Genomic DNA, 27,964 nt, shown 5'->3' on the forward strand with positions numbered 1-27,964 from the left:
AGACACTTCCACAAACGGTTAGATTCACCCTGCAGTGGAGTATCACGTGGCGGTCTGTCAAATGCTCCAGGCTGGATTCCGAGACAACTGATTTGAACCAGATAAGGACCTCTAGCCAATACCGCTAGTGCTTTACTTTGCATACGCGCATTGCAATGCTTCTTCTATAAGGTACTCTATATGTCTTACCTACCGATTACGGAGATAACGTCCGCACAGGCTCTCCTGAGAGCAGGAGAACCGTTTGTCCCATTTTCCGAGTACACAGTCCAGGAGATCGAGAGCTTGTCGGACGACCAGGCCCATGAGTGGCTGAATCGCAAATTGCAGGAAGGAAAACCCTTCGTACTTCGTGGATTCAATACAACTAGCAGATGGGATAACTCGATCCTGAATAATGGAACCTTGGCCGCCTTGTCAGCTTCGAGAGGTATGTGGCGGTCGAGCAACTATTTCCTCGGGAAGTTCTGCAGCTTACAGGACGGTCTCGGTACTCAAGCGATACCGGTTAGGAATTGCTCTACAGGGCGGGATATAAAGCTGCGACTGCAGGAGATTTTGTACCAGGCAGACCACCCACCCCCGAGCATTGGACGAGATTTGTATGTGGCCTATTATATCCTCCAGGGCTAGCTCCATCAGCTCACAGACTCGCTTCGAAGCCTCTACGCCAAGGATCTACAATGCCCCAAAGATTGGATTCGTGCATTGGACTCTGTTTTGCCGCCGCCTCTAAGGCACTTGGGCACTCTTGATCTGTTCCGAGTACTACCAAAAGAAATTGCTCCAGAGGTTTTGATGGCATATGTCGGTACTCAAAATTCGTTGTAAGTTGGATGTCAGGACCTTGCCACGCTGCTCGATCAGTTAACACATAGGCTACGGATAGCTCTGGCTTTCATCGATGCTTCAGTGGGACAGCTGCGCTGAACCTCCTTATCGAATCCCAAGGTAATACACACAACCTCAATCATCATTATACACAGAAGTTCTTAGCTCGCAATTAGGAAGCGGGCATGGGTCCATATGTTTTGGCACGGATAAACATGCACAAACCCAGTATGATGCTTTCATGCAAGAGCTCGGGAAATCACCTCATACGGACTGGGCGAACGTCACAGTTACCCAGCTAGGTCGTGCGAATTTTCCCATTTATGTCGCTGATCAGTTTCCTGGGGACTTGGTTGTTTTTCCTCCTGCCACTGCTCACCAGGTCTGGAATGTCAATTTTCTGGTTACTAAAGTGGTGTGGAACATAATGCACAGCTCTTCACTCACCTATTTCTTCGACTATATTCAGCCCGTTTATCAACAGCTATGTCATGCAGATACCGGCCGGGTACCTTTGGTTCTTCTACATGCACTTAAAAGCGGGTCTTGCCGGCCAGAAGACGATGCCCTTCTTCTAAATCTCTTCCAGCAGATGATCGAGGATGAAGACATAGAGAATGAACCAAGTGTACATTTGAAGCTTATAGACACTCAAGGTGCGGTGGTCGAATGCAACTTTTGCGGCTTGACGATCTGGAATCGTCATTTGCACTGCGAGCAGTGTGGAGATTTTGACCTATGTCTCAAGTGCTTCGTGTCTGGACGCAGCTGTAAACACTTCAGCAATTTTATTTGGGCTGAGCTTCTTCCAAGGGACTACTGCAACAATGTCATCAGCAGTGCGCGAAGCAAGTTAGGTGCACAGCAGTCTTCAAGTCCCCCGCGTACAAAGTACGAACCCTCGAATATTTTGGTTCTTGAACACAAAATTTTTAAGAAACACTGCCTACCTTCATTACGGCCTTTCTCTTTCTCTTCTTTCTATGCAACCTTTTACAGTCACCTAGCCTCCTTCTCAATCAATTCACAACCAAGTTTGTTCTTAGCTAATGGTTGCTTTCTTCAGTCGAAAGTCTTTGGGAACATTGGCCGCAGCAGCAGCCACTGCACGAAAGCAGTCTACGGTAAACTAGCCTCCTGCAGACCTCACCAAGGCGTAATAACTGGTTGACAATCGGAATAGGAGCGACTTTGCCATCTATGCCGTGATAGTCATTCGGTCTGGAAAGGAATGACATGCTCACGATGTGATGCCTTCTTCTGTTTTCGTGGGCTCCACAGACACTTCGATATTGATTTGATGCCGTATCTCAGAGATGCAGATTCTTGGATCTGCCCGAAGTGCTCGCAGGTGTGCAACTGTCGGTGTTGCCACTTTGCCGAGCCGTATCGTAGTAAGGACAAGCCTGTGCGAGCCCGGGTGAAACCAGTCGACCAACGAGGGCGCATTACCGGTTTTGTCGATAATGTATTTGACCAGAGGAGAGGCAAAAGAGCGGCCCAGAACGCATCTCCACAGCCATATAATGCTTCACAGAGTGGGAAGCGACCGAAAACTCACTTCAACGAGGATGTCATTAGACCAGGACAGCAGAATGATGGGCCTCATGCTTCCCCCGACATTCGGACTCATGAGTCGGGGGGAATTCAACAGACCAAGACCTTGACCCAAATCAGGGACAACCCGGCAGAGCAGGCGGAGCTAGCCTCTGTGCGAATCCAAGCCCCAAAGGGACAACTTCGCATCAGTGACCTAGTGGAAGACCGTGACTCAGATCGAGCGCAACAGCTTCCGCGCGCATTGCCTTCCCACCATTCCTCTATAGCGTCTACCACACCAGAAGACAATCCATACTCTTTTACAGGCGATATCAGCATCGCCGCTCTCGAGAGAAAGCTGGACTCGCTACGCCAGTATGCAGCAGAGTTATTGGACCTATCGCTTGTTGACTCGCATGCGAAGCTCCTCGAAAAGGTCGCCGAGATGCAGAAGCAGGTGGAAGAACAGAAGCGACGAAAGGCCGAGGTGCTTTTCAGCAACCTCCACCGAGACTTTCCTGATCTGGCTAATATCGCTCGAGAGGAGGCGCGACGACGAGGGCTCTAGAGATAACGCGCAGAGTCCGTGATAGTTGTTGGAATGGACATGGCGAAAGAAGCGGACTAGACCATAGGCTGTCCGTCGAATCGATCTCACCAACAGGTCTTTTGGCCCTTTAGAGTAAAAATGCAGAGAGAGTAGTAACGGGAAGGTCACTCAAGGTATAGTTTCAGATATAGTACCGAAAATTGAGGATCGCTCGCGTAGTATCGTGATTAAATAAACACGACTGTTCTGACGTGGAAGACAGCATACATCAGGTTGACATCAGGGAAGACGAGCCAAAGGGGGAGGCGGAAGTGATCCAAGGAAGCAGGCGGAGTTCCAGCCGGCGGTGATCCTCACCTCTCTCTCTCCAGTCTCCACATTCATCCCTCCTCCTTCCCTCCCCTCAAAGGCCCTCCTCTCTTCCTTGCCTTTGCCTCTCTCTCACACACTTCTCTCTCTCCATCCTCCCATCACCCAACCAACCCCTCTCTCCTTTTTTTTTGTCCTGCTCCACACTCGCCTTTTGGTCAATAAGGCCAAGTTTTCTTGCTGGATATCTCTCTTTATTCGAGTTCGCCAACACTGAACCGGAGCCTTTCCCCAGGAATCAACCAAATTTGGTATGTTTGGATGGTTCCTCCCACTCCCCAGCCCACCCACTTATTCTTGATCAGCGTCAACACCCGTCAACCTTCCCCTCCCCTCCCCTCCCCTCTCCCTCTCCCTCCGTCTCTGTCATCATACTGCACGGCTAATACTATATGCCTGCGTTTCGCATAGCGATAAATCTCTACGAAATTCGAACGCGATCGGCCTCTCCCTCACCTCGAGCTTGCGCTAGACTTGAGCGACAACCTCGGGGCAGCCGTCCATCTCCGCGATCTATCTGTTTCGGTCATTCTATATCCCCGCCGGGGGCTGGCGGTAGCAGACACACACACCGAACTCACTACTTCGATCCTGACCGCCTCCACAACACACGACCAGCTCACCTTCGCACAATCACACGCGCGCCCTCACCCCTCACCACTTTCCCTTCTCCCACCCCCTCCTTTTCTCTTTCATCCAGTCCGGTTTGACCTTATTCTTCGACGACTCTCTCTCAATTCCTGTGTTTACTGCTATCTTTTTTGTCCCGTCATGCCCTGCTTCAAGGGTCTCGCCGTGAGTATACACACTCCGGATGGCCCGATCTCCGAATACTCGATCCAACGTCAGTCTCGAGCCTCTCGCATAGCTTGCTACATCCCGGTACCCCCTCCAAAGCTACCTGACTCCGGATCGGGTCGACCAGAACAGTCGACTTTCGCCATCTCCATCACACTCCTGAACCCCGGTCAAGATGTCCCTTATTCTGCTCCGAAACCGACACCCGACAACCCCGCACCCAGGCCTAAAGTTGTTGGAGGACTTCCCGGTCCGACCGAAGAGCGGGGGCAATACTCTAGTATGGTGATTCCCTACAAGCCGTTGACCAATTCGCCAAACGAGACGGTCGCTGCATACATCTACTTCGACGGCCGACAGAAGGAGGAGGTGGCTACGCTCCTGCGGAGAGGCGAGGAGACTTGGGTCAACTCTCGATGGGTTAGTGTCCCGGACTCCGAGGGCGGCGGTCTGGCCGAACGAGAGTTCCTGTTCCGTGAGGTCGGACTGGAGAGATGGTTGAATGGTCTAGACCTGGAAGGCAAAGATGCGGCAGCCAAGATTGAGCGACGACGACAGAAAATGGAAAAGCGTCGCCTGAAACGTGAAGAAAGCGGCGGTATGGACACGGATACAAAGTCACGGAAGGAGAGAGACATAATGCGCTACGGAGATAATTCGAAATCCCCCCTGGAAGATGTCTCTGATGACGATATGTCATTCTCTGATTCCGATGATGATCCGATCCCTGAGTCTGCAGGGCAGATCAAGGTGGCACTGTTTCGTGTTCTGGCTTCTGGTGAGGTCAAACGGGGAGAGTACTCGCCTCAATTCGATGCGCACGATGACGACGACGATGTCTCAGGCGGCAATGACAACAACAACGGCGCATCGGACGCCAACGTTGACCACACCACGAGCTTTGCTAAGCCGAAAACACTCGACCCCAAGACAATTAGTACGCAAACTGTGACGAGCATTGATGCGTCTGATAAACCCTACGCCACCTTCACGTTCATGTACCGCGGAGAGCGTAAGTAATCCCCCGGTTTGCCAAGTAGCCGTCGAAACTGACTTTGAACTAGGGCAACTTCAGAAGATGGGGATCCTCAAGGATGCCAAGGCGCAGGAAACTCCTGGGTCTGTAAAACGTCGGTCGATACAACCAGATTTTTCCAATCTTGGCCCGCTCAAGCCTGGCGGCACCGTTGGCTTCCTGAAATTCCGAGAGAGCACAGAAAACCATAAGAGAGGAAAGAAGGGTAGCAAGACTGTTGGCGATGATGACATGGATAGTGATGACGATGACGAGAATTCCATCCTTGGTAAAGCAGACGCCGAAGAGGGCAAGGACGATGATGTCCATCTGTCTCCGGAAGATCTCAGGCAGCAGGGCGAATTGGCGGAGAGCATTCGTAAAATTAAGGTGAGTCAATCCTGCTTCGTGCTTCGTCTCTGTTTGCCTAACTAACAGTCATTTCAGCTCAAACGGCAGCACTCGTCGGCGTCGCTTGCCACTAACACTCCTCCGACGGACACTGGAAGTCCTCGAGCGCCCGGAGAGTCAGCTCCGTCTTCTAATCTTTCCACAACACCTCCGATTGTACCTCCGTCAACTGCCGCTGCTGAAGCTCCCAAGCCAGCGGCTAACGCGGTTGATGGTCAATTCATCGGCAGCCCTCTAAAGAAACAGCGAGCTAGCGTATCACAAGCGGATGAAGATGTGATGCGTCGACGAATGGAGTCAGGTTTGTCGCACGAGATCAGTAACGATAATCCTCCAAACCCCACTGGGACTACGGCGGCTAGTACGGGTGTAAACCATCCACCGCATGATTCCATGGCTACTGAGGAAGAAGAGCTATAAGCTCGCGACCTTCCAGAGTCCATTCTCATATTTACGTCTAGATGGTCGACATCACACCGATCAGACGGAGGAAGATGTTTGAAATCTTTATTTTCCTATATCTATTTGAGGGATGGCTTATCATCCTTATCATTCTTTTGGGTAGCCCTGGCTTATTCCGCATCGAAGGGGTTGGACAGGAATACAGTTGGTCGTGATAGAACATGACCGTTGACGGCTGCTTTCGCTTTTTCGAGATGTGTGGTACACTATTTGCTAGTTGAGGTATCTTCATGGCGAATGGGCTGGGGATGGGCGGAACTATTGCTAGAATGGAGCATGAGGTACGTGCTGAGTGGAGGTAATTGTTATAGACGGAATGAGTTACGCAAGTTGCACGCCGAAAACCTCCTTTTTGCTGGAGGCGGAGATTTGGAATGACTGGGTTCCCTGTCAATAAGCAGGGCTCGTAGGGTTCGGACTATGGCAAAATCTGAGAAAACTTCTAAATAATAGACACCCTAACTCAGCCCTCATTATAACCGAATAGTAGCAACAAATCTAATCTTGTTGGAACCATGCCAGTCTTCCATGTGCACCAGCCTCACACCGTACATTAGCCACTGTTTGCTGCGACTCGGTCACCGCACGGTGGACCATCTGCAAAGGGTACGGTGGAGTTGACTTATGATCCCTCTCAACGGGTCCAGGCAGCATGGTCTCCTAACACACTTTGTCCTTGCCGTTCCGGCAGTGCACATGAGATGAGCCTCTTGGCAGTCTATCGAGTTTATTCCAGAAATTGGCGACGTCTGATAATGAAATCACCTTCAACAGCAACGTTGCCTCTTGGCTAGATGACCCCCATCGCGTCTCGTAGGCTCTTCGATCCCGGCCCACCAGCGCCTCTGGCTTTCCCTCCATGCGATCTGCGGAGGCGGCTTCCCCATGGCACATTGCACGATCTCAGTCAAGAGCACGATCATACCACTCCTCCTGAGCGCACTGCGCAGCATCCGGATATCTCGCTTCCTGCTGCGAAGAAACATATCACGGTGAAGTCGATAGTCCTTGGTATCCCACAGAACATCAGCATGTAAAGAGGTGCTGGGGGCCTCGTCCACCAGCTTCCCCATTCGGAGAGGCTCCGTCGGTGGTCCAACTGTGAAGGGGGAAAGATCTTCATCGCTATCATTATCGTCATCAAGATCATCATCATCAGCAAAAGCAGCAGGAGCAGCAGGAGCAGGAGCATCTTCATCGTCATCAGCATCCTCAGCATCCTCAGCATCCTCAGCATCCTCAGCATCCTCAGCAGCAGCAGCATCCTCAGCATCATGCTCGTCCTCGTCCTCATCATCATGCTCGATATAAGGCAAGCCCTCGATCGAATCCCCACCTAGGGCACTCCTTCTCGTGAAAGAAATCAACCCCCGGATTGGAGGCTGTTGCACGAGCATGCGCCGCCAGCTGGCTTCTTTCCGGATGAAGGACGCCTTCTGGTCGGGTTGCGTCAGATCCCAGCGGGGGTTGAGGCCGTCGCGCCCGACCTTCTTCCGGTAGTCAGGATCGACACCATGTCTAATGCTGAACCAGCCCGGAAAAACATGGACTAAAAGCGGGTTGCGCTGTGGTTGCGGTCGCTCCCAGTCTGGGGTCAAGAAGAGGTGCTTTTGCAGGGAAGGCGTGGAGATGAGGTCGTGCCATGCATGACAGACGCGCTGAGCGGATGTCAGGAGGGACTGGATATCCACATGAAGAAGAATGTTCTCGAGGATCTCGACGGTTGTGAGGGCTTTGGTCTGGGCGGTTGACATGGTGGGTTGTCAAGCGGAGCCCCGCGCTATCTGCATGTATTCAGGGACAGATGGGAGATCAACAGGTACAGCTATTAGGCTACCCAGTAAGGTAACTCGTGGTCATGTGACATTAAGAGTAGTTGGTAACTCAAAAAGGCTAGTAGTGGTACTTTCAAATTTAATGGTAGTTGCTGCCAAACGGACAGTGCCTAAAAGAGACAGGCCTTGTTGCTTGAAGAGATGGTTGGTAAAGCATGCCATGTGAGGTGTAGTTACTACCTACCGGGAGAATGTTCGTATTGCAAATGGGCACGAGTACCACAAGCCTTCCTGATTCTATCCTGTCACCTCGTAGCAAGTACATTAGGCCACACCTAACCTCAAGCACCGCTCTCGGCTAAAGCACGCATAGGGCTATGTAAAGTAGGGCCGTGTATGGGTGGCAAGTACGGGTGAGAGGTAGGCTAGAATGGATACAACCAAATTCCATTTCTGTCAGATTGAATACTATAATAGCATCTGCGAACGAGACATGACATGAAATGGCATCGCATCTCTTACTTTACACGAGAAACGGCGGCGGCGCTTTTCGTCCCAAAATTTGAGGTTCAGTTGACCCCAAAAAAAATGGACTTGGGGGGAATCGAACCCCTGACCTCTCGCATGCGAAGCGAGCGCTCTACCACTGAGCTACAAGCCCATGTGACCATGACTCATCGTCCTATCTTAGAAATATATTCAAAGCAAAAACAACCGAATCCATGGCCCTTGAGGCTTCTCGCTGGCTGTTTTTCATCTATCAAGCCACTGTCGCTATAGGCAACGATACAGACGTTTCTCGAGCTTCTCACAGCACGGAGAAACGATGTTCGAAGTGACTGCCTAAAACTCGCATATTCCCCACTGTGTGGGGCCCCGGTCCCCCGGCAGCTATAGTGGAGATCCTCCTGCATCCCGTTCTCCACTCTATACTAGGAGTGATAAAGCCTTCCCTCCACAAGAACAACCTGTAAGATCTTCTCATATGTATTTCGTTAAATAGCTACAGCATCAAGCTCTATAGTGCACTCGTTTGACTACCAGAATGTCCAGATACCAGCGAGGAACAGCCCAAAACATCTTACGGCCGCTGGGTTATGATTTAGTTGCTACTGCTACTGTACAACAACAGCCGCGGTGGTGTAGTGGTATTAACATTGCAGAGCCCCCGTACTAGCCTTATGCTAGCGGTGTGGAGTGCAGATTCTGGGTTCGAGTCCCAGTCGCGGCGATCTTTTTTTGCTGGCTTCTGAGGCTGTAGGATGTCATCACAGCGTCATGATACGCACTCGCTGACGGCGGGGAGGGCTGGCTATACAATCTATCTACTCCGGGATAACATGGGGCTGCTAAGCTAGTTAGGAAGACGGCTTCAAGGTGCCTCGTGCTAAGTATCAAGTGAGCTTCGGGAAGGTACGATTAGCTCGATCAGGTTCTAGCATGATGCATTTTGTCTGGGAAAAAGAGGTAAGACGATGCCAGCATATTGTTTGTTTATCTCTAGAAAAGGAAGACCTATCTGTTTGTATGAGATGGATATTGTGTTAGCGTATGTACGTTGGGAATAAATCGCAGATGTTACTGAAGCTGTCTTGTTCGAGCAGAGCTATCTTGATACCGAGATATGGTTAGATCAAGGGGTAAGTTAGTCGGGCCTAGACTGAACAACATGCATGCAGGGAAGGTGCGAGGGGTACCTGTAGTATTAGCTGGTAGCCGGAGACACATCTTCCTCTCGTTGTCAGAATGAGGCGAGAAACACAACTATCTACCGCTGCAAGCTTAAGGGTCCTGACTTCGGGGAGCAGCTTGAAGCCACTGTGAGCCTCTCATGATTACCTACCTAGTCAAGGCTCAGGAACTCTCATTTGAGATAACAAGTTGCAGCGAGGCACAGCAATTCGCAGATTTAGCACGAGTATACCCTGGTTGAGACGTACATACACAAACACTACGGTTCACTCCAAGAGGATCATAAATCTTTGATGTCAGCACGCACATTTTGAGATGGACTGTTTTTCTGACCCATTACTTCCTCCCTCATGTATCACTCGGCGTTCATTCCGACTCTCAATACTTATAAATGCGAGCTCATGTACACCTCTACCTTGGAAGTGCAGCAATCTCCTTCAGACTTCATCTTGAATGTCTTGAGGCGTCGCCCACTTCGTGTCACTATGTCTCTGCGAGTGCGCAAGTAACCCAGTCCAGTGCTCACCTCCCTTACTGACATTAGTCCTGGTCTTAGAGCACTTAGCCAACCTCGAAAGTGCAGTCCCATACCCTACTGCTCGCCTTCTGCTTACAGCTGATAACTCAGAGAACTTCAACGTACTGTACCACAGGGCGGAGAAACAACATAACACCAGGCTTGGTACAGAACCATCACAACCATGCACAGTCTTCCTGATCGCTCCCCGATACAGATCATCTCTGCTAACATTCATGACGTAGCGTTACAATGTATGGAATGGAAATTTCAAGGCCCGAGCCGACCGACTGTCAAAAGTGTAGCGAGTCCAGCGGCCAGCCTCGCCTTGTGGGGAACCGGGCCGGCTCCACTCAGCCACGGGCTGTACGAATCTGTAAGCACTAATCCGATTAATCACTAAACCTTCTGGTTTTGAAAGTGAACGTTGCACACTTCTGCTCGATCTCTCTCCTTTCACCCCTCCAATCCTCAATCGCAACAATGGGGATTCTCAATCTTTTTCGCAAGGCAAAGCCCCCTCAGCCTGTAACAGTACCGACCGACACCATCGTCCCACTCTGCTTCTGGGATGGCCGGCCATATCAACAAAATATCTGTCTAAATGTCTCTTACCGCTTCGATGACGTGCTCGATATAAAGACACTTGATCAATCCTTGATGCGACTACTGCAGCGCGGAGATTGGCACAAGCTAGGTGCACGATTACGACGAAATGTATGTACCGTACCTTTCCTCTGAAGAAGAGATTATCTAAGCTGAACGACTCCCAGAATGCCGGGCAGCTTGAATATCATATCCCGCGGGAATACACCCCCCAGCGACCAGGCTTCATCCTCACCTCTGAGAATTATCCGATGGAAGCTGCTGAGCATCCTCTAGCGTCAAAAGTTCCCACGGCAACAGATACACCCCGTGTACTCGGCCTAGCTGGTGAGGTCATCCCCCTTTATCGCCATGCGCAAGCGCCACAATGTCTAGATGATTTCATCTACACGGACCGACCCCAGCTCACCATCCATGTTGCCTCATTCACCGACACGACCATTTTGACGATTACCTTCCTGCACACCCTCATGGATGGAATGGGTATGTCCAGCTTCTTTGCAGCCTGGACAGCTGTACTCCGTGGCCAAGAAGACCAAGTGCCGACTTTCCTCGGATTGGACACGACTCCAATGCAAACTTTGAGCAGCACGACCTCTACGGAGCCCTTCTTACATCAAGGCCTCTTACTCAAAGGAATTCACTTGATTATCGGTACCATGTGTTTTCTCTGGGAGTATTTCTGGCAGGGCCCGGAAGAGCAGCGTATTCTCTGCATTCCCGGAGCCTTTGTCGACGGAATGCGAATTCAGGCGATCGAGGAACTCAAGACCACCATCGGAGATGCCGCTAGTTCCCAAGCTCCGTTCCTTAGCGAAAGTGATGTGCTCCTAGCGTGGTGGACCAAAGTGGCAATCAAAGCGCTGAGCCCGGCCCCAGACCGCTTGCTCGCGTTGATGAACATCTTCGACTTCCGCTCTCTTGTCCTGCCTCCAGAGCTGGCTGAACCCTCGAAAAACGTCGCCGTCATTGGCAACGCCACCTTTCAGGCTTACACCTTCCTCCGGGTCCGTGAAATCCTCGCCATGCCGATCAGCCAGCTGGCCGCGCAGATCCGCCACTCACTCGTTCAGCAGCGCACCAAGCCGCAGGTAGAAGCCCTGGCGGCGCTGATCCGAGCGGCCACAGAAGCGAATGGGGTTGATGCAACGCTCTTCGGCGACTACAACACGCTTCTCATGGCGTGGTCGAATTGGCACAAGGGCCGGCTCTTTGAGATCGACTTCTCGGCGGCAGTAACCTCGATTGGTGCGTCGACGGCAGAAGGGGAGTGGCGACGGACGAACTCGGTGGGACGACCTTCCTATATCGCCGTGAATGGATCTGTGAGCGGCCCCATGCCGACAAATATCGGGCCGATGATGGGTAAGGATGCGGCGGGGAATTGGTGGTTGACGTGGACTCTGCCCCGATGGGCATGGCCTGCGGTAGAAGAACAGGTGCATGGGGTAGGAGAAATGGAAACTTTTTAGCCTGATGAAGGTTGCTATAGAGGCAAGAAGAGGGACTGTTGGTCGGGATGTTATAGAGCTATATACGCCGAGCTGGAAGCAAATCTATATTATGATGTTGAGCTATGAGCTTAAGATCCTATGGCACCATCGCTGCTGCATTTATGGATTAAAGTCCGGATCTTTTGCCACCACAAGCTGCTCGGCCAAAATCATACAATCGGGTGCGTTTGGGCTTGTGGAACAACCGCGTCAGGACCCGGGGCTGCTGACTGAGGCCCTGAGGCCTCGTTGCCTGGGGCCGGCCGCTCCGCTGGCTCAAATAACCTTCCGGTAACTTAACCAGAATCATTCATTCTACAGTTCTTGCAACAATCTGCTAAGTTACATGTATGCACAACGTATAATCTGGACAGCCATCAAATTAAGCACAGAGGATAGTGTCTACAGACCGATGATTGGTTCGCATTCCCGCTCCAGATCGTCTCTTCTTTACCAAGCTAAAGAATAGATCAATTACAGGTCTCTTCTCTCGGAGCACATTCAAACGCTTCAGATATGGCGAGCCTGTTTTCCATCATACAAACGGTAAACCAAAGCCTCCTCGGGCTTCAACTGACTCTTGCAAAGCGACTCCCAGTCTCCTTCCAAGCCCTGTCCACCAACAACCCCTTTGCCCCAGACCATACGCAGATCAGGGGCAGCGGATTTCCGATTAACCAGCCAGTAATTCCAGCGCTCGTCCACTTCGTCATAGAACTTCCTGGGATCTACAACGCCCAGAGCAGCTTCCATGATGGATGAAGTGTTGAGCTAAACGATACCCAATTGGGCAGCGACAGTGCCCAGGCCGAAGAGCTCTTCAACTGTATAAACCTTTGATTACCTTCAGATTAGCCCTTTCGCTCTCGAAGATCAATGGAGGTGTGTCAATGGGGTGTTTCCCACGGTTCACCTTACCTTCTGCTGGAATCCCACGCCGATGAAAACAAGCCTGGCGGCCTTCAAGGCTGGATTATTCTGGATCAGACCCAACACCTGCTCGACCCCGCCATCTCGACGGCCAAAATTGACCAGGACGATCTTCGACGCCTGTTTGCTGGCCAGCCACTCCTCCACCGCCGCCCCAGCGATATCCGAGTAAGACATGGTCTTGGTGGGGAACGGCGGCGCGAGCTTTGTCGTGGCGTCCGCGATCGCGGCCGGCGCCGAGGTGACCTGAAGGAAAGCCAGGGGGCCCGTCCCAGCCGGCCTGCAGGCGAGATTGTGCGCGAACGAGCGACCCGTCTTCGTCGAAGCGCCCAGGCTGATGACGACGGCGTGGGAGAGGTCGGCGTCCTCGGCGGCGGTCCACTGCGCCTCCTTCCCCTCCTCCTTCGCTCCCCCCGGGAGACACGCCAGGACACGGATGCAGTGGCGGATGAGCCGCGGGGTACGGGGTGAAAACGTACTCGCTGAGGAGATACCCGCAGGTCCAGATCGTCCGCACGGCGCATTCCCAGCCCAGGGTCTCGGGGTCTTTAGCTGGGATTTTGTCGACCACGGAGGTGTACTGGTTGTACAGCCAGAACAGACCCCGGCGGTGCGGGGACACTTCCGTCCAGTGACCGTCGTGCGGTCGTCTGGGGGTCATTTGGAGGTCCACCGCGTGGCCGGACGCCGGCCAGTATCCGAAGATGGATGTGCCCGCCGGGAGGTTGGGGATTGTACTCTCGAGAACGGTCGCGTAGCCCCAGGCGGGCACGATCCCCCAGGCGGCTGGGTCGTTGTAGGGGGCCGGCGCGGTCCGGGGAACTGGGTATGTGTCCCACCACTTCCAGGCGGTGCCCAGCATGGCGTAGGTCAGGCTGAGGAGGTCAGGCCGATGAGGGAGGCGCGCACCCGGACGGAGGAGGGCGCAAGTGGCTCCGTCGGTTCGGGGAGCTGGAAGGTGGCACCTCATGGTGGGCGGGGTCCTGCTTGGAGATAACGTGAACATCCATGTTGGTGATGTCTATTGGGAGAATGAGTTGTTGGTTATTGAGGGTGCTTGGGGAACGGAACAGAGGTGGGGACCTCGAGGGATTATATACTCTAGAGGATGTATAGCCTTGCTGATGGGGCGGCTGAATCCTGTGGAGTGGTATGGATTAGTGTAGTTGGTGCTTATGGGTAGTGCTTGTCATGAGAACACTCATTTGTTGTTTCGTCTACAACTCAGGATCAGCGGGTGGTTCACGCAATGCAGTCTTTCTTCTAGAGTTAGGCACTGCATCACGCTGTTCCTACTAAATCAGCCAGTCTCTCCTAATTTTAACCCCGGGTATAGTACCTGTAGCTACTACTGTGTATTAATACTGTAATTTTTCATTGTCCTGTCCTCCGCCCCTGCTTGGCTGACTGATCGCAACACGATCCACTCTCCTCGGCTTCGGATGCTTCATTTGTATACGAGATTTCCAATCCATGACCATCCTGAATCATCACCCATAATTGCCGAGCTGTCGGAATAAAGACTAGATATACGAGTTTGACAGGCTGACATCTCAGTAGACGTATATTCATTATCCATGTCTTATACCGAACACCTCTAACTCTATGCTAACTACCAACAAGACCCAGCAAAACTGTCCCCAAAAGACCGAATCACCTCTGCGGCTCATCCAAAGTAAAATACAAACTCAAACATTCAGTAGAAACAGGGGTGCCCAGCTCCCCGAAGACCGAGACACTCACCACCTTCCGCCGTCCCAATTGCTCCCGATGCTGTGCGATGAACCAGCCGGTGGCGCTACCATTCGGGGTCCCCAGAATCGCCGTCCCTTCTTCACTACTACCAATGCTATCATCCTCCACGGGGAACGTCACCACGCGATCCCAGCCGCCCAGCGACTGGCCCGCCCTCGCCAGCGCCCGCCTGACCACCTGTTTGGTGAGTGGGTTGCTGACCCCAGCGTGGAAGATATAGCGGATGGAATCGACTTGCACGCCCGCCCGCTCGGCGAGGCGCGTCCACATCAGAAAAGTGACGTCGGACCACTGTTTGAGATGGATGAGCCACGACGGGGCCAGTCGGGAGTTTATGAGCCCTGCGCCTTCTTCCTGGAACTCTCCGGCTCCCATCCTCGAGACCCCCATCGGACTCATCAGATTATCGGCGATGATGATGCCGCTGGCCGTGTTGTAGAGGTTACTGTACCACGCTCCGGTTGCCTATCGCGAAACGCCATCACACGCAGAACCCTGCAGGTCAGCGATCAAGGCGACCCTCTGTTTTTTTTTATCTGATAAATAGATAGATAGGTGGGCGAGAGAGACGCGCACGCAGGGAAGGAAGGAATAAGAGCCCTTACAGGATAGGTCATCCCATCGATCACGGTGGGTTCCGTGTTGGACATACACACAAACACGTTATCCTCGATGCGGGCATGGAGGTCCCGCGCGAACAGTCGAGCAAATCCCTCCTCGTCGTACATCGCCTGGGCATACTCGGGCGTCCAGTTCCAGAGCTCCAGAGCGCTGGGCTCGGTCCAGGGACTGGCGGCGGGGATGCGGCGGTGCGGCGAGAGGGTGTCCAGGTAGGCTTGGAGCTCCGCGGTCGTGGGCATGGAGAACATGCGCACGAACGCGCGGCCTTTGGCTGCTGCGATGTCCCAGGCCGTCTCGTCGCTGTCGATTTCGTGCTCGAGGGTCAGGATCCGACGGGTTGAGTGAGAGGTCTGGTGCTGCTGTCGCTGATCATGATGGTGATGGTGTCGCAGGTATGAATAGATATTCGGGAGGGAAAGTCCGTATATGGAGAGGAGGGCCTTCAGCTGGGCTTCGTAGTGGGCTAGATATCTCGACATTTTGAGGAATAATATGTTGTGTATGATCTAAGTGAAGGAGTGAGTGAGTGAGTGTATGTGAGTTTAATGGTAAGTTCTTCGTCGGTGGGAAGGAATTCCATATTCAGGGAAAGCATTGAGGCAGGCACAGCCCAGAACTGTAAGGGAGGTAGGGACTGGACTGTATTGTACTTGCTCTATTATGTTACTGTGCTAGGTACGGTACTTGAGTAAATAGTATAGTATACGGTCAAGCGGCCCGGGGCAACGAACGACCCAGTACACTCACCACGTGGACGTATCTACACATCTGGGTAACACTGATACCTCCCATCATTCCGGTCCCAACCCACCCCCTGATGCACCGTGAACATGTTTTCTGGGTCTACCTCTTTTTTGATGCGAAGGAGACGCTCATAGTTTGCCTTGCCCCAGAACGCACCGATGGGGTCCGGCTCAAACGGGTCGGCTTCGTTTTGATAAGCACCGGAATCGGGCGTGAATTCCCGCAGAGGATCCATGGCGTGGGAAACACTCTGCCAGACTTGTCGTATGAGCTCTGGGTCTCTCATGCTGCTGTCAATGGCACGTATGTGGAGGAGATGCCAAAGCCCACTGCGCCATGCTGGCGTGACTGATGATGCCCCGGGTCCGAAGGGTTCATCCTCCTTTGGTAGATTCTGCGAATATAGCACTGGCGCGACGAGAAGAACCGCTACTTGAGGTGCAGAGGGTGTTGGTAGAGTATCGTTGAGGACCACCAGGTGGGTTATAAGCTCAGCCAGTTGAGCCTGACTCGTTGTGTTCTGGAACGACGTGCGTGGGATGATCCGCGACGAGACGGCGGTGGACACCTTCGACATTTGTACGAGAGGGTTCGAGGTGACGGGTTCCATGAAGTCGAGGAACCCGGCAACCGAGGAGAGGGTTGCGCTCGAGGTATTGAACTGGCGAGCAAAGTCCAGCACCGGCTGCACGGACGCCAACGCGGCCGAATGGTCCAGCAGAGCTGTGGCTATGATCAAAGCGTAATCTGTTGAATCCGGAATCAGGGATCCACCCCATCCCTCCGCAGCCCATCGCTCGGCATTCGCAATTATCAAGGTTGTGAAATCTTTTGCGGCGGAAGAGTAGGGATCCAACCCGGTCAAGGAAACATTCAAGACTTCCATTGGTCGATCCGGATGGACGAGGGTGCTCATCTCCATCACGACGCCGAAGGTCCCGCCGCCGCCACCGCGCAGCGCGAAGAACAGATCAGGATTCTGACATCGAGTCGCAGTGGCATATGTCCCGTTGGCTAGTACGACTTTGATTTCTTGGACGTTGTCGACCCCGAGACCTGGCTCACTGTCAACTCCCATGCGCGCAACAGAGCTGCAGATGAACGTGCGAGGGTCTCACTCACCAAGTTCATTAGCCATCAGCCCATGCCCACCACCAGTAATCCACCCCCCCGCGGCTCCGACACTATCGCAACCTCCTCCCACGACCCGATATCCCCGTGCATTCACAAAGTTATAGATGCCTTTGAACTGTTGTCCCGCCCCGAACTTGATCACATTTCCCGTCGGGGCCGAACAGCCTTCTGGAGTGAAGTTTTTCAGGAGCTGGATGGGGGGTTGATATGGATGCGTCCTAAGAACCAGTCAACATTCCCCTATCTCAGGGACAGCAAAGGAAAAGAAAAGACACACCACAGCGCAAGAGAATCCGGCGCTGAGCTCCGACCCTTGTAATCATGACCGGTGTTCTTGATGACGAGTCGGAGTCCGTGAAATCTGGTGAAGTTGAGAGTGGCTTGAACGTCCTCTATTCCTCGCACCTCCACGTATCGCGGAGAAACACTGCCTTGCTCGCAAGTAGTATTGGGTGGTAGAGACGAAGGGATGGGGCATGATGCGCCGGTGGCTTGGCAGGTGGACCAGACGGACTATTTTCCACACCTTAGCAAAGTACAAATGATCGGCTGTGAATGCGTAGTTGTGGTGTCTGACGTTGTGATACCAAGGAAACTCGTTCGACGCCAGAGTCGAGTTGAGAAGAAGCTCTTGCTCAGCGGTGCACTGCGCTGCATCTAGTGGTTGGGTTGGATCATGACTGGATGGGTAGCACGGGCTCATCATCGGGGCGCCTTCGTGGAGCCGTCCGCCGACAGTCGCGTTCAATGCGTTCCAGGTTGCGGCGCTGATACTTGATAATGAAGCCCATGTTTGCGGATTCGATGACTGTGCCCAGTGGGCGAGTAAAGGAATGGCAAGAAGGAGAGAAAAGAAGCCTTGTCTCGCCATGCTTAGTTATAACCACCAGTTATGTACAGTATGTTACAATCTGAATTCGCAACTTGCTATTTCCCCATTGACACATGCTGAGAAAGTGAGAAAGTATACATGGGACATCGAGTGACTTATATATTCTCTTCTGGTATAGAACACAGTTTGACCCTTACATGAGACGCAAACCTAGATTTAGGCGATGGATTGGTGTGTGGGCTTATATCAATCGAAGTACCCCAAAGCAGCAAAAGAAAGTCCAATAAGATGACGTCGAAGTGCATGGAGATGGTCAGCTGAGTCTTATGTAGCAGGAACGTACATATGACAGGGAGACCTTGATAGCCACAAACAACTGATGTCAGGAAAAAGCACGGTGTGTTTGGTGAAAGTCAGCTTGAAGCCCCAACTAATCAGCCCGCGACAACAAGCCATCTCATGCAGAAGATGACAAGCATGGACATATCTTTCACTGCATACTTCAGGTAACGGCCGTGGGAGGTTTACTCGGCCAGCTGTCATTCTGACTGTGTTGGTCTGCTATGCCAGACCGAGCGACTTGGTGGTCGCGTCCTTGGGCTTCGGTAGCTCAATCGATGGCTCTTGCACCCAATAAATAAACTGCAGGCTCTACGGCGCGATCAGAAGTTCGGCTATTTTCGCCTCAACTCTCAATTCGAACTGCTCTGAGCAGTCGTAGATGCAGCTTCTCAGACTCTGGCAGTAGAGGCAAGCCGTCCGCAATGCCTAGCTCGTAACCGAGTAACAAGCCGGCGTGCAGCCAGGGCCGCAATATGCCAACCAGCAATCTGAGTCCAGACCGTAGAGAAACCTTTATTCAGGCTGGATATACATGGCATTCCTCTTCTCGAGGCGGTGCTATTGGCGGTTCCACTGGAAGCAGGCAGCGCTAGGTTGGCTGAAGTGTTGTCAGTCCTTTGACTCGTATCTGCTGACTCGGACTGCGACTCAGAGATCTTGATTGTAATGTCCATCCAGGATAGAGCTTCATAGCTATGCTCTTTTATCTCTTCCTGGAGCAGGCTGCCACGCAGTACATACACAGTACCTCGATATCCGACTTGTAAGGGGGCGCGCTTTTTTGGAGCTCAGAAACTCGTCTCTCTGTGTTGGTGGTATCTGCGAATCAAGTACTCAGGATCACTGGCAGTAGCTGGGACCTTCACGGTCAAAAGATGTGTAGAGGCGATGGGCAGAGACGCGGCAATGTCCTTCTGTATCGCGAAGGATGCGGCATGCACCGTGTCGAGGGCCTACCGTGTCGAGGGCCTACCGTGTCGAGGGCCTACCGTGTCGAGGGCCTACCGTGTCGAGGGCCTACCATGTCGAAGGTTTTCCGTGTATCTGAATCGCCCATTTGCAACGAGGTAGTTGTGCCACATCTCAAGGTATACCAGGCTCGCTGTTGCATGTCAAGTCAAATTGCCGGTTACTGTGCTGAGTGAGGACAGCGCGAGTCACTTCGGAATACAAACTATCGTATTAGGAGCAAACCAGGAATCTTTTGCGCACACACTGACCCGGAAACACTGAAATGCCAGGGACTTCCTTGAGGGCAATGGAGGAATTTTGGCACGCCGAGTTCCATGGAAACTACGTCATCACGCCATACTTTCCGTTTCGCTCCTCCGAGTACTTCTCTTCTTTAGATCAATCATGTTCATTTCAGCTTCTCAATCATGATGTTTCCAAGAATCTCATCCTATGATCCAGTCGATAAGCAACCAGCTTCTTGTAATTTCAATATATCTCCACAATATCTCAACAACAAAGTTCGTGCAATGGCTTTACCAAGCTTAAACTTCCGCTGCGCGCTTGTTACCGGCGGCGGCGGAGGCATCGGAAAAGCGCTCTCCTCCTACCTCATCTCGCAGGGCAAAAAAGTCATTATCGCCGGCCGCACCAAGTCCAAGCTCAAGGAGTCCGCTCGCGAGATTGGCGCTGCAGCCTACTACGTGCTAGATACGGGTCTCGTCGACCAATTTCCTTCGTTCATCGCCATCCGAGCACCCTGATCTGGACTGCCTGGTCAACAATGCGGGTGTGCAGCGGCCGCTGAAGCTTGTGGAAGAGGAGCCGCAAGAAATTCTCGCGCGAGCAGATCAAGAGATCGATATCAATATCCGTGGCCCCATGCATCTCACGCTGGGGTTGCTGAAGCATTTCAAGAACAAGCCTGACGGTGCTCTCATCGTCAATGTCTCTTCCGTGCTCGGGTTCGTGCCCTTTGCAGTGATCAATCCCGTCTACGGCGGATCGAAAGCATGGCTCCATTTCTGGAGCATGAATCTTCGGACGCAGCTGTCTAAAAGCGGGTTTGAGAAGGTGCGAGTGGTGGAGATTGTTCCTCCTTCGGTAGCAACGGACCTCCACCGCGAACGGGATGACCCGGATGACAATAAAAAGGACCAGAACCCCAGTGTTCTGTCGGTGGAAGAGTTCATGGAGGAAGTGAGTGCGAAGTTGGAGCGTGGCGACGAGGCAATTGCACCAGGCATGAGTGCCGATATTGTGCGGCGGTGGTATGAGCAGTACGAAGGCTTCTGCAATGAGAACGCTGCCTGAGGAATGGCTTGACTTACGGCTGGACGCATCTTCAGGGAAAGGTCTCTTTTTAATAGGTGCAAACAGCCATTGCGAAGAGGACCTTCACAGGTATAATTGACAATCAATGACAAGAGATGTCAATTAGTCTCGATTTGCGAATTCACCCTTGAGAAGTGGCGAGACAATCCCTTCTGGCGCCCATACTTCATTTGGCGATGATTCAGATATCCCGCTCGATTCTTCACAGAAGAGGGCACTGTCGTACAATAGTCAAACGCGGAAGAGACAGGTCACACAGCACACACGATGCTGGAGATTCTGCTGACAAACAACACCTCCACCGGGACTCGTGGATTGTTGTGCAGACCACCAGCTTCTATCAGGTGCACCAGGGACAGCTACCCATCCAAATCGCGTTCGAAGTTCCAGAGATAAAGACGCAAGCCGGCCACAGCTGCAATTCCTAGAGGTATGCAGTAACTATGTAGCGATCGACCAGAGGGGCATTGTTGAGCAGGCCATTGAGCAGGCTGCCGCGGAATTCTTATCGCGCCTTCACCTTTCTGTCCTTATACAGACAGCATTGATACAAGCCTGACTAGGCAATTGGCCATTGCACCTGAGCTTCTTCTTTGCCAGGAATTACATATATGTACTTGTGACCCGGTCGGGAGGCATACTGTGCTGCTGCGCTAAGCGTGCACTGACCTTAGCATTTGGCACAGGAAATTATTGTTTGCTTCATTACGCGTCAATCGAGGGTAGACACTGTAGTAAGACATGACTATGTTTCCCTCTATACAGTGAGTTAGCCACGGAGAAAGAATGAATGCTGGGACATTTGAAGAAGTCGATTGCGGCAAGTTGGCCGACCTCGCCGCCTTCCGCCGTCGGAAATAATGATTGAGGCAGCTCCGGCGGCCCACTTGCTGCTGCTGCTGTCTGCCATGGCCTTTCTACGAACACTTCATTCAATTTCACTACACACTCGGAGGCAGCTCTACCAAAAGCCTCTTTTCCCTGTTCAAGCTCTTCGAGCCCGAAACCATACAATGCCCTTGACACGCTCCACCGATCCCCTGGTGTGGATCGACTGCGAGGTTCGGGAACCTTCTTTGCAGCCTGTCCTGCGTTGTCTTGAAGCCACTAGCCTCAACCGCTGACGCACCCTGTCTTCTTGACGGACACTTCTAGATGACCGGCCTGGACCCGGAAACCGATCAAATCCTCCAGATCTGCTGCTACATCACCGATGCCGACCTGAAGCTCCTCGAGCCGCAGGGATTCGAAACCGTCATCCATCAGTCGCCCGCGACGCTGGCCGCCATGAACGAGTGGTGTATCGATACCCACGGTCGCACCGGGTTGACGGCCGCGGTGCAGGCTTCCACCGTCAGTGTGGAGTCGGCAGCGGCGGCGTTGCTGGAGTACATTCAACGGTATGTGCCGCAGCCGCGGACGGGGGTGTTGGCGGGCAACAGCGTGCATGCGGACAAGGCGTTTCTGGCCAAGGGACCGTACCGGAGCGTGTTGGAGTGGTTACATTATCGGATTGTAGACGTGAGCGCACTGAAGGAGATGGCGCGGCGGTGGGGATCGGATGAGTTATTGGCGGCCGTGCCTGCGAAGAAGGAGGTGCATCTGGCGCGGGAGGACATTCTGGAAAGCATCGCAGAAATGCGCTTCTATCGGGAACGGCTGTTTAGATAGCCTCTGGTAGCTTTAGTAGCTCGACTACTAGTACTAGACAAGCTACTAGTAAAAGGGGGAGGTCTGTGGGTTTTAGACCGGCGGGGAAATGAGCTGAGCTGGCAACAATAATAGCTTCTATTTAGGGAGGTTTTTTTTAGGGGGTCAAGAATTATAATTTGTACGGGCGTTTGTACGGAGGGAGGGGTAGAAAATGAGGGGAAGGGAAATTGTTCGAGACAATTGCATGGGAAGATGCATTATGATGAGATGATGAGAACTGATTGATGACCGCCACATCATGACACTGCTAGCTGTTACCACCACCACCACCACCACCAACAAATAAACAAACGAACAACCAACGAAACCAATCCCACCTCATGCATCACCACCACCCATACCACCCATGAACGAACGCAATTGCAATCGGGATTGAAGTGGGGTGTTCTAGTAGAGACTTTGTCTTGCATCGGAGCGGGACCAGAATCAGAACCAGACCCAATCCCAATCCCGCCGCCCGCTGCTGCTCCTCGCCCTGACCCTGCTTTCTCCTGCTTTCTCCTCTCTCTTGCTACAACTTACTTATTTACTCCCTCTGTTCCCCCTCTTCTTCCTTCTCTTCCTTTTCCTCCTCTTCTCAATTTATTCCATTCCTCTTTTCTCTATTTTGTCCCCCATCATTTGAATCGTCAGTGAGCTGTATATATCCCACAGCTCGTGCCTGACCTTTTCTAAATAATATACCCCTCTAGTTTGATTACCCCTCCTCCACGTCATCATGTCTGTCCAGACCGTCTCCATCACCCCATTCTCCGACCAGAAGCCTGGAACGTAAGTGATACCTTCTTCTGCCCCTTTACTGTTCCGAAAATCAGTGAAACTAATAATTTACAGCTCTGGTCTTCGTAAGAAGGTCAAGGTCTTCCAGCAGCCCCACTACTCCGAGTCCTTCATCGCCAGCATCATCCTCTCTATCCCCGAGGGTGCTGAGGGAGCTTTCCTCGTCATTGGTGGTGATGGTCGTTACTACAACACTGAGGTCATACAGAAGATCGCTAAGATCAGTGCTGCCTATGGTGTCAAGAAGCTGCTGGTCGGCCAGAACGGCATCCTCAGTACCCCTGCTGCTAGCAACCTCATCCGCAAGCGTCAAGCTACCGGTGGTATCCTCCTGACTGCCAGTCACAATCCTGGCGGTGAGTTACAAACCCATTCCTGTGAACAAAAACAACCTGTATCAAGCGACTGACAATGTTTACCGTGTAGGTCCCGAGAACGACTTCGGTATCAAGTACAACTTGACCAACGGAGCTCCCGCCCCCGAGTCTGTCACCAACAAAATCTACGAGACCTCCAAGACCCTCAAATCCTACAACTACGTTGACATTCCCGATGTGGACATCTCCTCCATCGGAACCAAGACCTACGGTGAGCTCGAGGTCGAGGTCGTCCACTCCACCTCCGATTACGTCACCATGCTGAAGGAGATCTTCGACTTCGACCTCATCCGCAACTTCCTCCAGACCCACAAGGACTTCAAGGTTCTGTTTGATGGTATGCACGGTGTCACCGGACCCTACGGTGTGGACATCTTTGTCCGCGAGCTGGGTCTACCCGAGAGCAGCGCCATGAACTTCGAGCCCAAGACCGACTTCGGTGGTGGTCACCCCGACCCCAACCTGGTCTACGCTCACGAGCTGGTGGAGCGGGTCGACAAGGAGGGCATCCACTTCGGTGCCGCCAGTGACGGTGACGGTGACCGCAACATGATCTACGGTGCCAACACCTTCGTCTCCCCCGGTGACAGTCTGGCCATCATCGCCCACCACGCCAAGCTGATCCCCTACTTCAAGAACCAAGGCGTGTACGGCCTGGCCCGCTCCATGCCCACCTCCGGAGCCGTCGACCTCGTGGCCAAGGCTCAGGGTCTCCAGAGCTATGAGGTGCCCACCGGCTGGAAGTTCTTCTGCAACCTGTTCGACAACAAGAAGATCTCCATCTGTGGTGAGGAGAGTTTCGGTACGGGCAGCAACCACATCCGCGAGAAGGACGGCCTGTGGGCCATTGTGGCGTGGTTGAACGTCATCGCCGGCGTCGCCCAGCAGAAGCCCAACGAGACCCCCAGCATCGCCTCCATCCAGAACGAGTTCTGGCAGACCTACGGCCGCACCTTCTTCACCCGCTACGACTACGAGAACGTCGACAGCGACGGTGCCAACCAGGTCATCGCCACTCTGGCCAAGTATGTCGACAACAAGGACTCCTTCGTTGGCTCGACTGTCTCCGGCCGCAAGGTCGCCGACGCCGGCAACTTCTCCTACACCGATCTCGACGGCAGCGTTTCCAAGAACCAGGGTCTGTACGTCAAGTTCGACGATGGCAGCCGCTTCGTCGTCCGTCTGTCCGGCACCGGTAGCAGCGGTGCTACCATCCGTCTGTACATTGAAAAGCACGAAAACGATGCTAGCAAGTTCGCCCAGAAGACGGACGAGTACCTCAAGGACAACGTCGCCCTGGCCCTGGACCTTCTCAAGTTCAAGGAGTTCATCGGCCGCGAGGAGCCCGATGTCCGCACTTAGAAACATCTGCACATACCTACTATCTAAATTACTTAGTCTATACGAGCCTACGGAATCAAGCACTTGGTTAATATAGCGATAGCGAAATAATAAATCAGCGCAGTAGCATTTTCTCGTGATCATCATAAGCAGTCGTTAATAATGTTGGAACTAATCAGAAGCCATAAACCATAGCCCGGCTCTTTACCCCCCCTAACCATCAGCAGCATTGAATAAAAATCACCGAGACCCCCGCAACTTCCCCTCCCACCACTCAGCCCACCTCACCACCTTCTCCTCCCGCCTGGCCTCCTCCGCCGCAAACACCACCGCATGACTCCGCACCGCCTCCTCCAACGTACACCCGACAAATCGGCTCTGCGCCTTCTCGGCCGCCCACCCACCATTCACCACCGCGTCCACGGCCGCCACGAACCCGCGCGCCAGCCCATAGTCCCCGCCACCGTGCGCCTTCTCCTCCTCCGGCGGCTGCTTCGGCACGTCGATGACGGTCGTGGCCCCTGTCGCGAACCGGAAGTACTCGATCCGCCGCCCGTCGTACGCCAGCTCGCCCTCGGTGCCGTAGACCCGGCCGCGCCGCTCGCACTGCCGCTCCGTCGGGGCGATCATATGAAACACGGCGGTTTTGGCCGACGCCGTCGCCGACGCCGTCTGCTGCTGACCTGCTTGATCATCCCATTTGATGGTGACGACCTGGTCATCGCAGACGTTGTTGTCGGCTTCGTAGACGCAGTGACCGTAGGAGGGGGGACCGCCTGGTTCGTTCCGGGAGAGGGGGCGGGAGGCGCGGAGACGGGCGCGGAGGTGCGCGGACGCTGCTGCTCTTGCTTCAGAGGTGACGTTTGTGTTTGTGTTTGTGGGGTTGGGGGAAGCTTCCGAAAGAGCAAGGTACGGCGCGACGACGTCCTCGATGTCCGGACACACGATGTTGACGGGCCAGTCGAAGTCGCCGCGCGCCACGTGCCGCTCGTCGTAGATTTTCACGGCGCTGTATTTGCAGTCCCGTTCGGCGGAGCAGGACAGGCAGTTGGTTGCGGCGCCGGCGGCCGGGGGTTTGCGGTGCGCTTGGAACTGGGTGAGTGAGCCGGTGGAGGTGATGGTGCGGGGGTGGTGCGGTTGCGGTTGCGGTTGCGGTGTCGTTGTGTGTGTGCTTGTGCTTGTGTGTGTGCTTGTTTCTGGGGGTGCTGAGAGGAGCCACATGATGAAATCGATGTCGTGGCAGGATTTGGTCAGCAGCGAGCCGTCGCCCGCGGGCGTCTCGCGCCGCCAGTTGCCGCGGACGTAGCTGTGGGCGAAGTGCCACCAGCCCACGGGCTCGCAGTGCTCCAGGGACACGATGTCGCCGATGACGCGGTCGGTGAGGAGCAGGCGCCGGAGGAGGATGTTGTGCGGGCTGTAGCGCAGGACGTGGCCGATGGAGAAGATAGTGGTGACGGTGTGGGGTTGCAGGGCGTGGTAGACGCTGAGGCAGTCGGTCAGGGAGAGGGCGAGCGGCTTCTCGCACAGGATATGTAGGCGCAGAGGAGCGATGGCGTGGATGATCTCCGCGTGCGTCTCGTCGAGGGTGCAGATGAAGACTCCGTCTACCCCTGCTGCTGCCGCGGCTCCAGTAGATGAGGGTTGACGGATGGGATTCGAGGCCAGCTCGCGACGACGGACCTCCCAGGCGAGCCAGTCGCGCCAGTCAGCAAATTCCTGCCCCTCTTGGGGGTGATTGTTGGGGCCCCAGATGTAGTTGCGGCCGAATTGGCGACGTTTGAAGGGATGGGGTTCGGCGACAGCATGGATGATCCCCGCGGTGGAGCTGGTCACCGCCCGCCCATACGCATTTCCCCGCGATCCCGCACCGATGACGAGGAACCGGAGCGGGCGGGGAGAAGGATTGACAGAAGGAAGAGTGGAGGATAAGAGAGGGAGAGCAGGCTCTTTCATTTTGGCTCCGATGGATGGTATGTATGTATGTATGAGTTGGGGAGAGGAGGGGGTCCAGGGAAGTGTATGATTTCTTTATAGTATGAGTAGGACAAATGCTGAGAATACCCGACTGCTGATTGGTCCACGACATCTTATGTCATCTGCCAGCAGAGCAACGATCGATCGACAGCCATTGACAGGTAACTCTAGAAATCTAGATCAGTGGATACCGTCAGATTGTCCATTAATTAGAAATTAATAGGCGAATGTACATTGAGCCCCCCTTCAAATAAGCAGAATAAGAAAGAAATGAATTGGGGTATCCATATAAAGAGAAAACGAAAACAGGCTAGCAAGTAGTGCAGAATCAAGACGTAAAAGACCCAGCATTCCTCCGTCGCGGTCTCCGAATTGGCCGGCAAACAAAGCCTCCCCCCTTCTTTCCTTGCCGGCCAGTCATCACCGAGCTTCCAACGCTCACCCAAGAACCCATGTACAACTTCTCCAGATTTATGTACAGAAACTCAAAAGCATATATGCACCGGGTGGAAGACGACAAAGGCCGTCCACCATTTCCAGGCGAGCGTGGTTCAGATACTTTCCGTGAACCGGCTGCCTCGACTGCCATCGAAACTAGGATGGCTTCGACCTAACGCATCTGGCCGTTTGGGTATGGTCGGCGAGAGAGAACCAGACACCTGCACATGCACGGACGGAATCATACGCGGCGCTGAAGGTTCGCTGTTCAGACCACCACTAGACCCCGTCACAGTCCGAGCAGGAGATGGACGGAACTTGACCACCGGAACTGGCTCATCCGCCTCTCGAGTATAGCTCGTGTCGAGGGGCATGCCGTACGGTGTAGTCAACGGAGGCTGCGAGGGAGGCGACCGCGGAATCACAGGAGATCCTGGAGCGGCATAGGTAGAGCTGGGCTCAGATGCCGTGGGTGAGGTTTGCTCGACACCGCCACCATACCCATCACCGCCCGAATGTAACACTGAGGGGATTTTCCGGCCCGAAATCTTCTGAAAGCCACGTTCGCTACTATCGGAGCACACCGAATCCGTCGTCCGAGTGGTCATGTGCGATTGGCGCCACCGTTGCATGAACGCC

General features: G+C 53.4%; 12 protein-coding genes and 2 non-coding genes across 14 annotated transcripts; 7 read left to right on the forward strand and 7 right to left on the reverse strand.

Annotated features, from left to right (window-relative positions):
- Window positions 1-99: 99 nt before the first annotated feature.
- On the forward strand, window positions 100-3,024 carry BO95DRAFT_415065 (uncharacterized protein). Its single transcript, XM_025584336.1, has 7 exons — window positions 100-430; window positions 500-602; window positions 663-827; window positions 890-951; window positions 1,008-1,722; window positions 1,898-1,955; window positions 2,015-3,024. Exons 1-7 carry the CDS (start codon window positions 181-183, stop codon window positions 2,936-2,938), a joined length of 2,277 nt encoding a protein of 758 aa, XP_025441563.1. The 5' UTR covers window positions 100-180; the 3' UTR covers window positions 2,939-3,024.
- Window positions 3,025-4,060: 1,036 nt separating this feature from the next.
- Window positions 4,061-5,933, forward strand: BO95DRAFT_364773 (uncharacterized protein; the record flags this gene model as incomplete). The annotated part of the gene is made up of 3 exons (XM_025582666.1): window positions 4,061-5,099; window positions 5,152-5,492; window positions 5,550-5,933. 3 exons carry the CDS (start codon window positions 4,061-4,063, stop codon window positions 5,931-5,933), a joined length of 1,764 nt encoding a protein of 587 aa, XP_025441564.1.
- Window positions 5,934-6,356: 423 nt separating this feature from the next.
- BO95DRAFT_443501 (F-box protein) lies at window positions 6,357-7,766 on the reverse strand. Its single transcript, XM_025586674.1, has one exon. The coding sequence runs from the start codon at window positions 7,727-7,729 to the stop codon at window positions 6,743-6,745; it is 987 nt and encodes a 328-aa protein (XP_025441565.1). The 5' UTR covers window positions 7,730-7,766; the 3' UTR covers window positions 6,357-6,742.
- Window positions 7,767-8,339: 573 nt separating this feature from the next.
- On the reverse strand, window positions 8,340-8,411 carry BO95DRAFT_t182. Its single transcript has one exon. It is a non-coding gene; the product is annotated as a tRNA-Ala (tRNA).
- A 470-nt stretch (window positions 8,412-8,881) lies between these two features.
- On the forward strand, window positions 8,882-8,981 carry BO95DRAFT_t180. Its single transcript has one exon. It is a non-coding gene; the product is annotated as a tRNA-Thr (tRNA).
- Window positions 8,982-10,734: 1,753 nt separating this feature from the next.
- On the forward strand, window positions 10,735-12,134 carry BO95DRAFT_443502 (uncharacterized protein). Its single transcript, XM_025586675.1, has one exon. It carries the CDS (start codon window positions 10,817-10,819, stop codon window positions 12,035-12,037), a length of 1,221 nt encoding a protein of 406 aa, XP_025441566.1. The 5' UTR covers window positions 10,735-10,816; the 3' UTR covers window positions 12,038-12,134.
- A 434-nt stretch (window positions 12,135-12,568) lies between these two features.
- On the reverse strand, window positions 12,569-13,998 carry BO95DRAFT_453725 (DUF2855 family protein; the record flags this gene model as incomplete). Its single annotated transcript, XM_025588232.1, has 5 exons — window positions 12,569-12,829; window positions 12,857-12,892; window positions 12,977-13,375; window positions 13,413-13,863; window positions 13,898-13,998. The coding sequence occupies 5 exons, from the start codon at window positions 13,996-13,998 to the stop codon at window positions 12,569-12,571; spliced, it is 1,248 nt and encodes a 415-aa protein (XP_025441567.1).
- Window positions 13,999-14,641: 643 nt separating this feature from the next.
- BO95DRAFT_515005 (uncharacterized protein) lies at window positions 14,642-15,843 on the reverse strand (the record flags this gene model as incomplete). The annotated part of the gene is made up of 2 exons (XM_025591718.1): window positions 14,642-15,208; window positions 15,349-15,843. 2 exons carry the CDS (start codon window positions 15,841-15,843, stop codon window positions 14,642-14,644), a joined length of 1,062 nt encoding a protein of 353 aa, XP_025441568.1.
- Window positions 15,844-16,124: 281 nt separating this feature from the next.
- BO95DRAFT_464363 (FAD-binding domain-containing protein) lies at window positions 16,125-18,113 on the reverse strand (the record flags this gene model as incomplete). Its single annotated transcript, XM_025589053.1, has 4 exons — window positions 16,125-17,164; window positions 17,231-17,460; window positions 17,520-17,755; window positions 17,820-18,113. 4 exons carry the CDS (start codon window positions 18,111-18,113, stop codon window positions 16,125-16,127), a joined length of 1,800 nt encoding a protein of 599 aa, XP_025441569.1.
- Window positions 18,114-18,711: 598 nt separating this feature from the next.
- Window positions 18,712-19,190, reverse strand: BO95DRAFT_152879 (uncharacterized protein). The gene has a single exon (XM_025580656.1). It carries the CDS (start codon window positions 19,088-19,090, stop codon window positions 18,806-18,808), a length of 285 nt encoding a protein of 94 aa, XP_025441570.1. The 5' UTR covers window positions 19,091-19,190; the 3' UTR covers window positions 18,712-18,805.
- A 616-nt stretch (window positions 19,191-19,806) lies between these two features.
- BO95DRAFT_515007 (putative short-chain dehydrogenases/reductase) lies at window positions 19,807-20,681 on the forward strand (the record flags this gene model as incomplete). Its single annotated transcript, XM_025591719.1, has 2 exons — window positions 19,807-20,071; window positions 20,124-20,681. Exons 1-2 carry the CDS (start codon window positions 19,898-19,900, stop codon window positions 20,679-20,681), a joined length of 732 nt encoding a protein of 243 aa, XP_025441571.1. The 5' UTR covers window positions 19,807-19,897.
- Window positions 20,682-21,456: 775 nt separating this feature from the next.
- BO95DRAFT_443508 (oligoribonuclease) lies at window positions 21,457-22,570 on the forward strand. The gene has a single exon (XM_025586676.1). The coding sequence runs from the start codon at window positions 21,858-21,860 to the stop codon at window positions 22,371-22,373; it is 516 nt and encodes a 171-aa protein (XP_025441572.1). The 5' UTR covers window positions 21,457-21,857; the 3' UTR covers window positions 22,374-22,570.
- A 465-nt stretch (window positions 22,571-23,035) lies between these two features.
- On the forward strand, window positions 23,036-25,081 carry pgmA (phosphoglucomutase PGM2). Its single transcript, XM_025586677.1, has 3 exons — window positions 23,036-23,186; window positions 23,250-23,551; window positions 23,622-25,081. Exons 1-3 carry the CDS (start codon window positions 23,134-23,136, stop codon window positions 24,932-24,934), a joined length of 1,668 nt encoding a protein of 555 aa, XP_025441573.1. The 5' UTR covers window positions 23,036-23,133; the 3' UTR covers window positions 24,935-25,081.
- An 87-nt stretch (window positions 25,082-25,168) lies between these two features.
- Window positions 25,169-26,848, reverse strand: BO95DRAFT_343911 (Gfo/Idh/MocA family protein; the record flags this gene model as incomplete). Its single annotated transcript, XM_025581979.1, has 1 exon — window positions 25,169-26,848. A coding segment is annotated over one exon (1,680 nt), but the record flags the coding sequence as incomplete, so codon positions are not given.
- Between the last annotated feature and the right edge of the window lie 1,116 nt (window positions 26,849-27,964).

Source organism: Aspergillus brunneoviolaceus (genome assembly GCF_003184695.1).
Source record: "Aspergillus brunneoviolaceus CBS 621.78 unplaced genomic scaffold BO95scaffold_39, whole genome shotgun sequence".
In the NCBI taxonomy this organism is placed as follows: Eukaryota; Fungi; Ascomycota; class Eurotiomycetes; order Eurotiales; family Aspergillaceae; genus Aspergillus; species Aspergillus brunneoviolaceus.

Bases quoted from the DNA above. Each gene is read 5' to 3' on its own strand.
- BO95DRAFT_152879 (XM_025580656.1), bottom strand. From the start codon at position 19,090: ATGGACATTACAATCAAGATCTCTGAGTCGCAGTCCGAGTCAGCAGAT.
- pgmA (XM_025586677.1), top strand. From the start codon at position 23,134: ATGTCTGTCCAGACCGTCTCCATCACCCCATTCTCCGACCAGAAGCCT. The intron at 23,187-23,249 runs GTAAGTGATACC...AATAATTTACAG, and splicing joins TCCGACCAGAAGCCTGGAAC to CTCTGGTCTTCGTAAGAAGG. The intron at 23,552-23,621 runs GTGAGTTACAAA...TTTACCGTGTAG, and splicing joins TGCCAGTCACAATCCTGGCG to GTCCCGAGAACGACTTCGGT.
- BO95DRAFT_443502 (XM_025586675.1), top strand. From the start codon at position 10,817: ATGGAAGCTGCTGAGCATCCTCTAGCGTCAAAAGTTCCCACGGCAACA.
- BO95DRAFT_443508 (XM_025586676.1), top strand. From the start codon at position 21,858: ATGACCGGCCTGGACCCGGAAACCGATCAAATCCTCCAGATCTGCTGC.
- BO95DRAFT_415065 (XM_025584336.1), top strand. From the start codon at position 181: ATGTCTTACCTACCGATTACGGAGATAACGTCCGCACAGGCTCTCCTG. The intron at 952-1,007 runs GTAATACACACA...GCTCGCAATTAG, and splicing joins CCTCCTTATCGAATCCCAAG to GAAGCGGGCATGGGTCCATA. The intron at 1,956-2,014 runs GTAAACTAGCCT...CAATCGGAATAG, and splicing joins CTGCACGAAAGCAGTCTACG to GAGCGACTTTGCCATCTATG.
- BO95DRAFT_443501 (XM_025586674.1), bottom strand. From the start codon at position 7,729: ATGTCAACCGCCCAGACCAAAGCCCTCACAACCGTCGAGATCCTCGAG.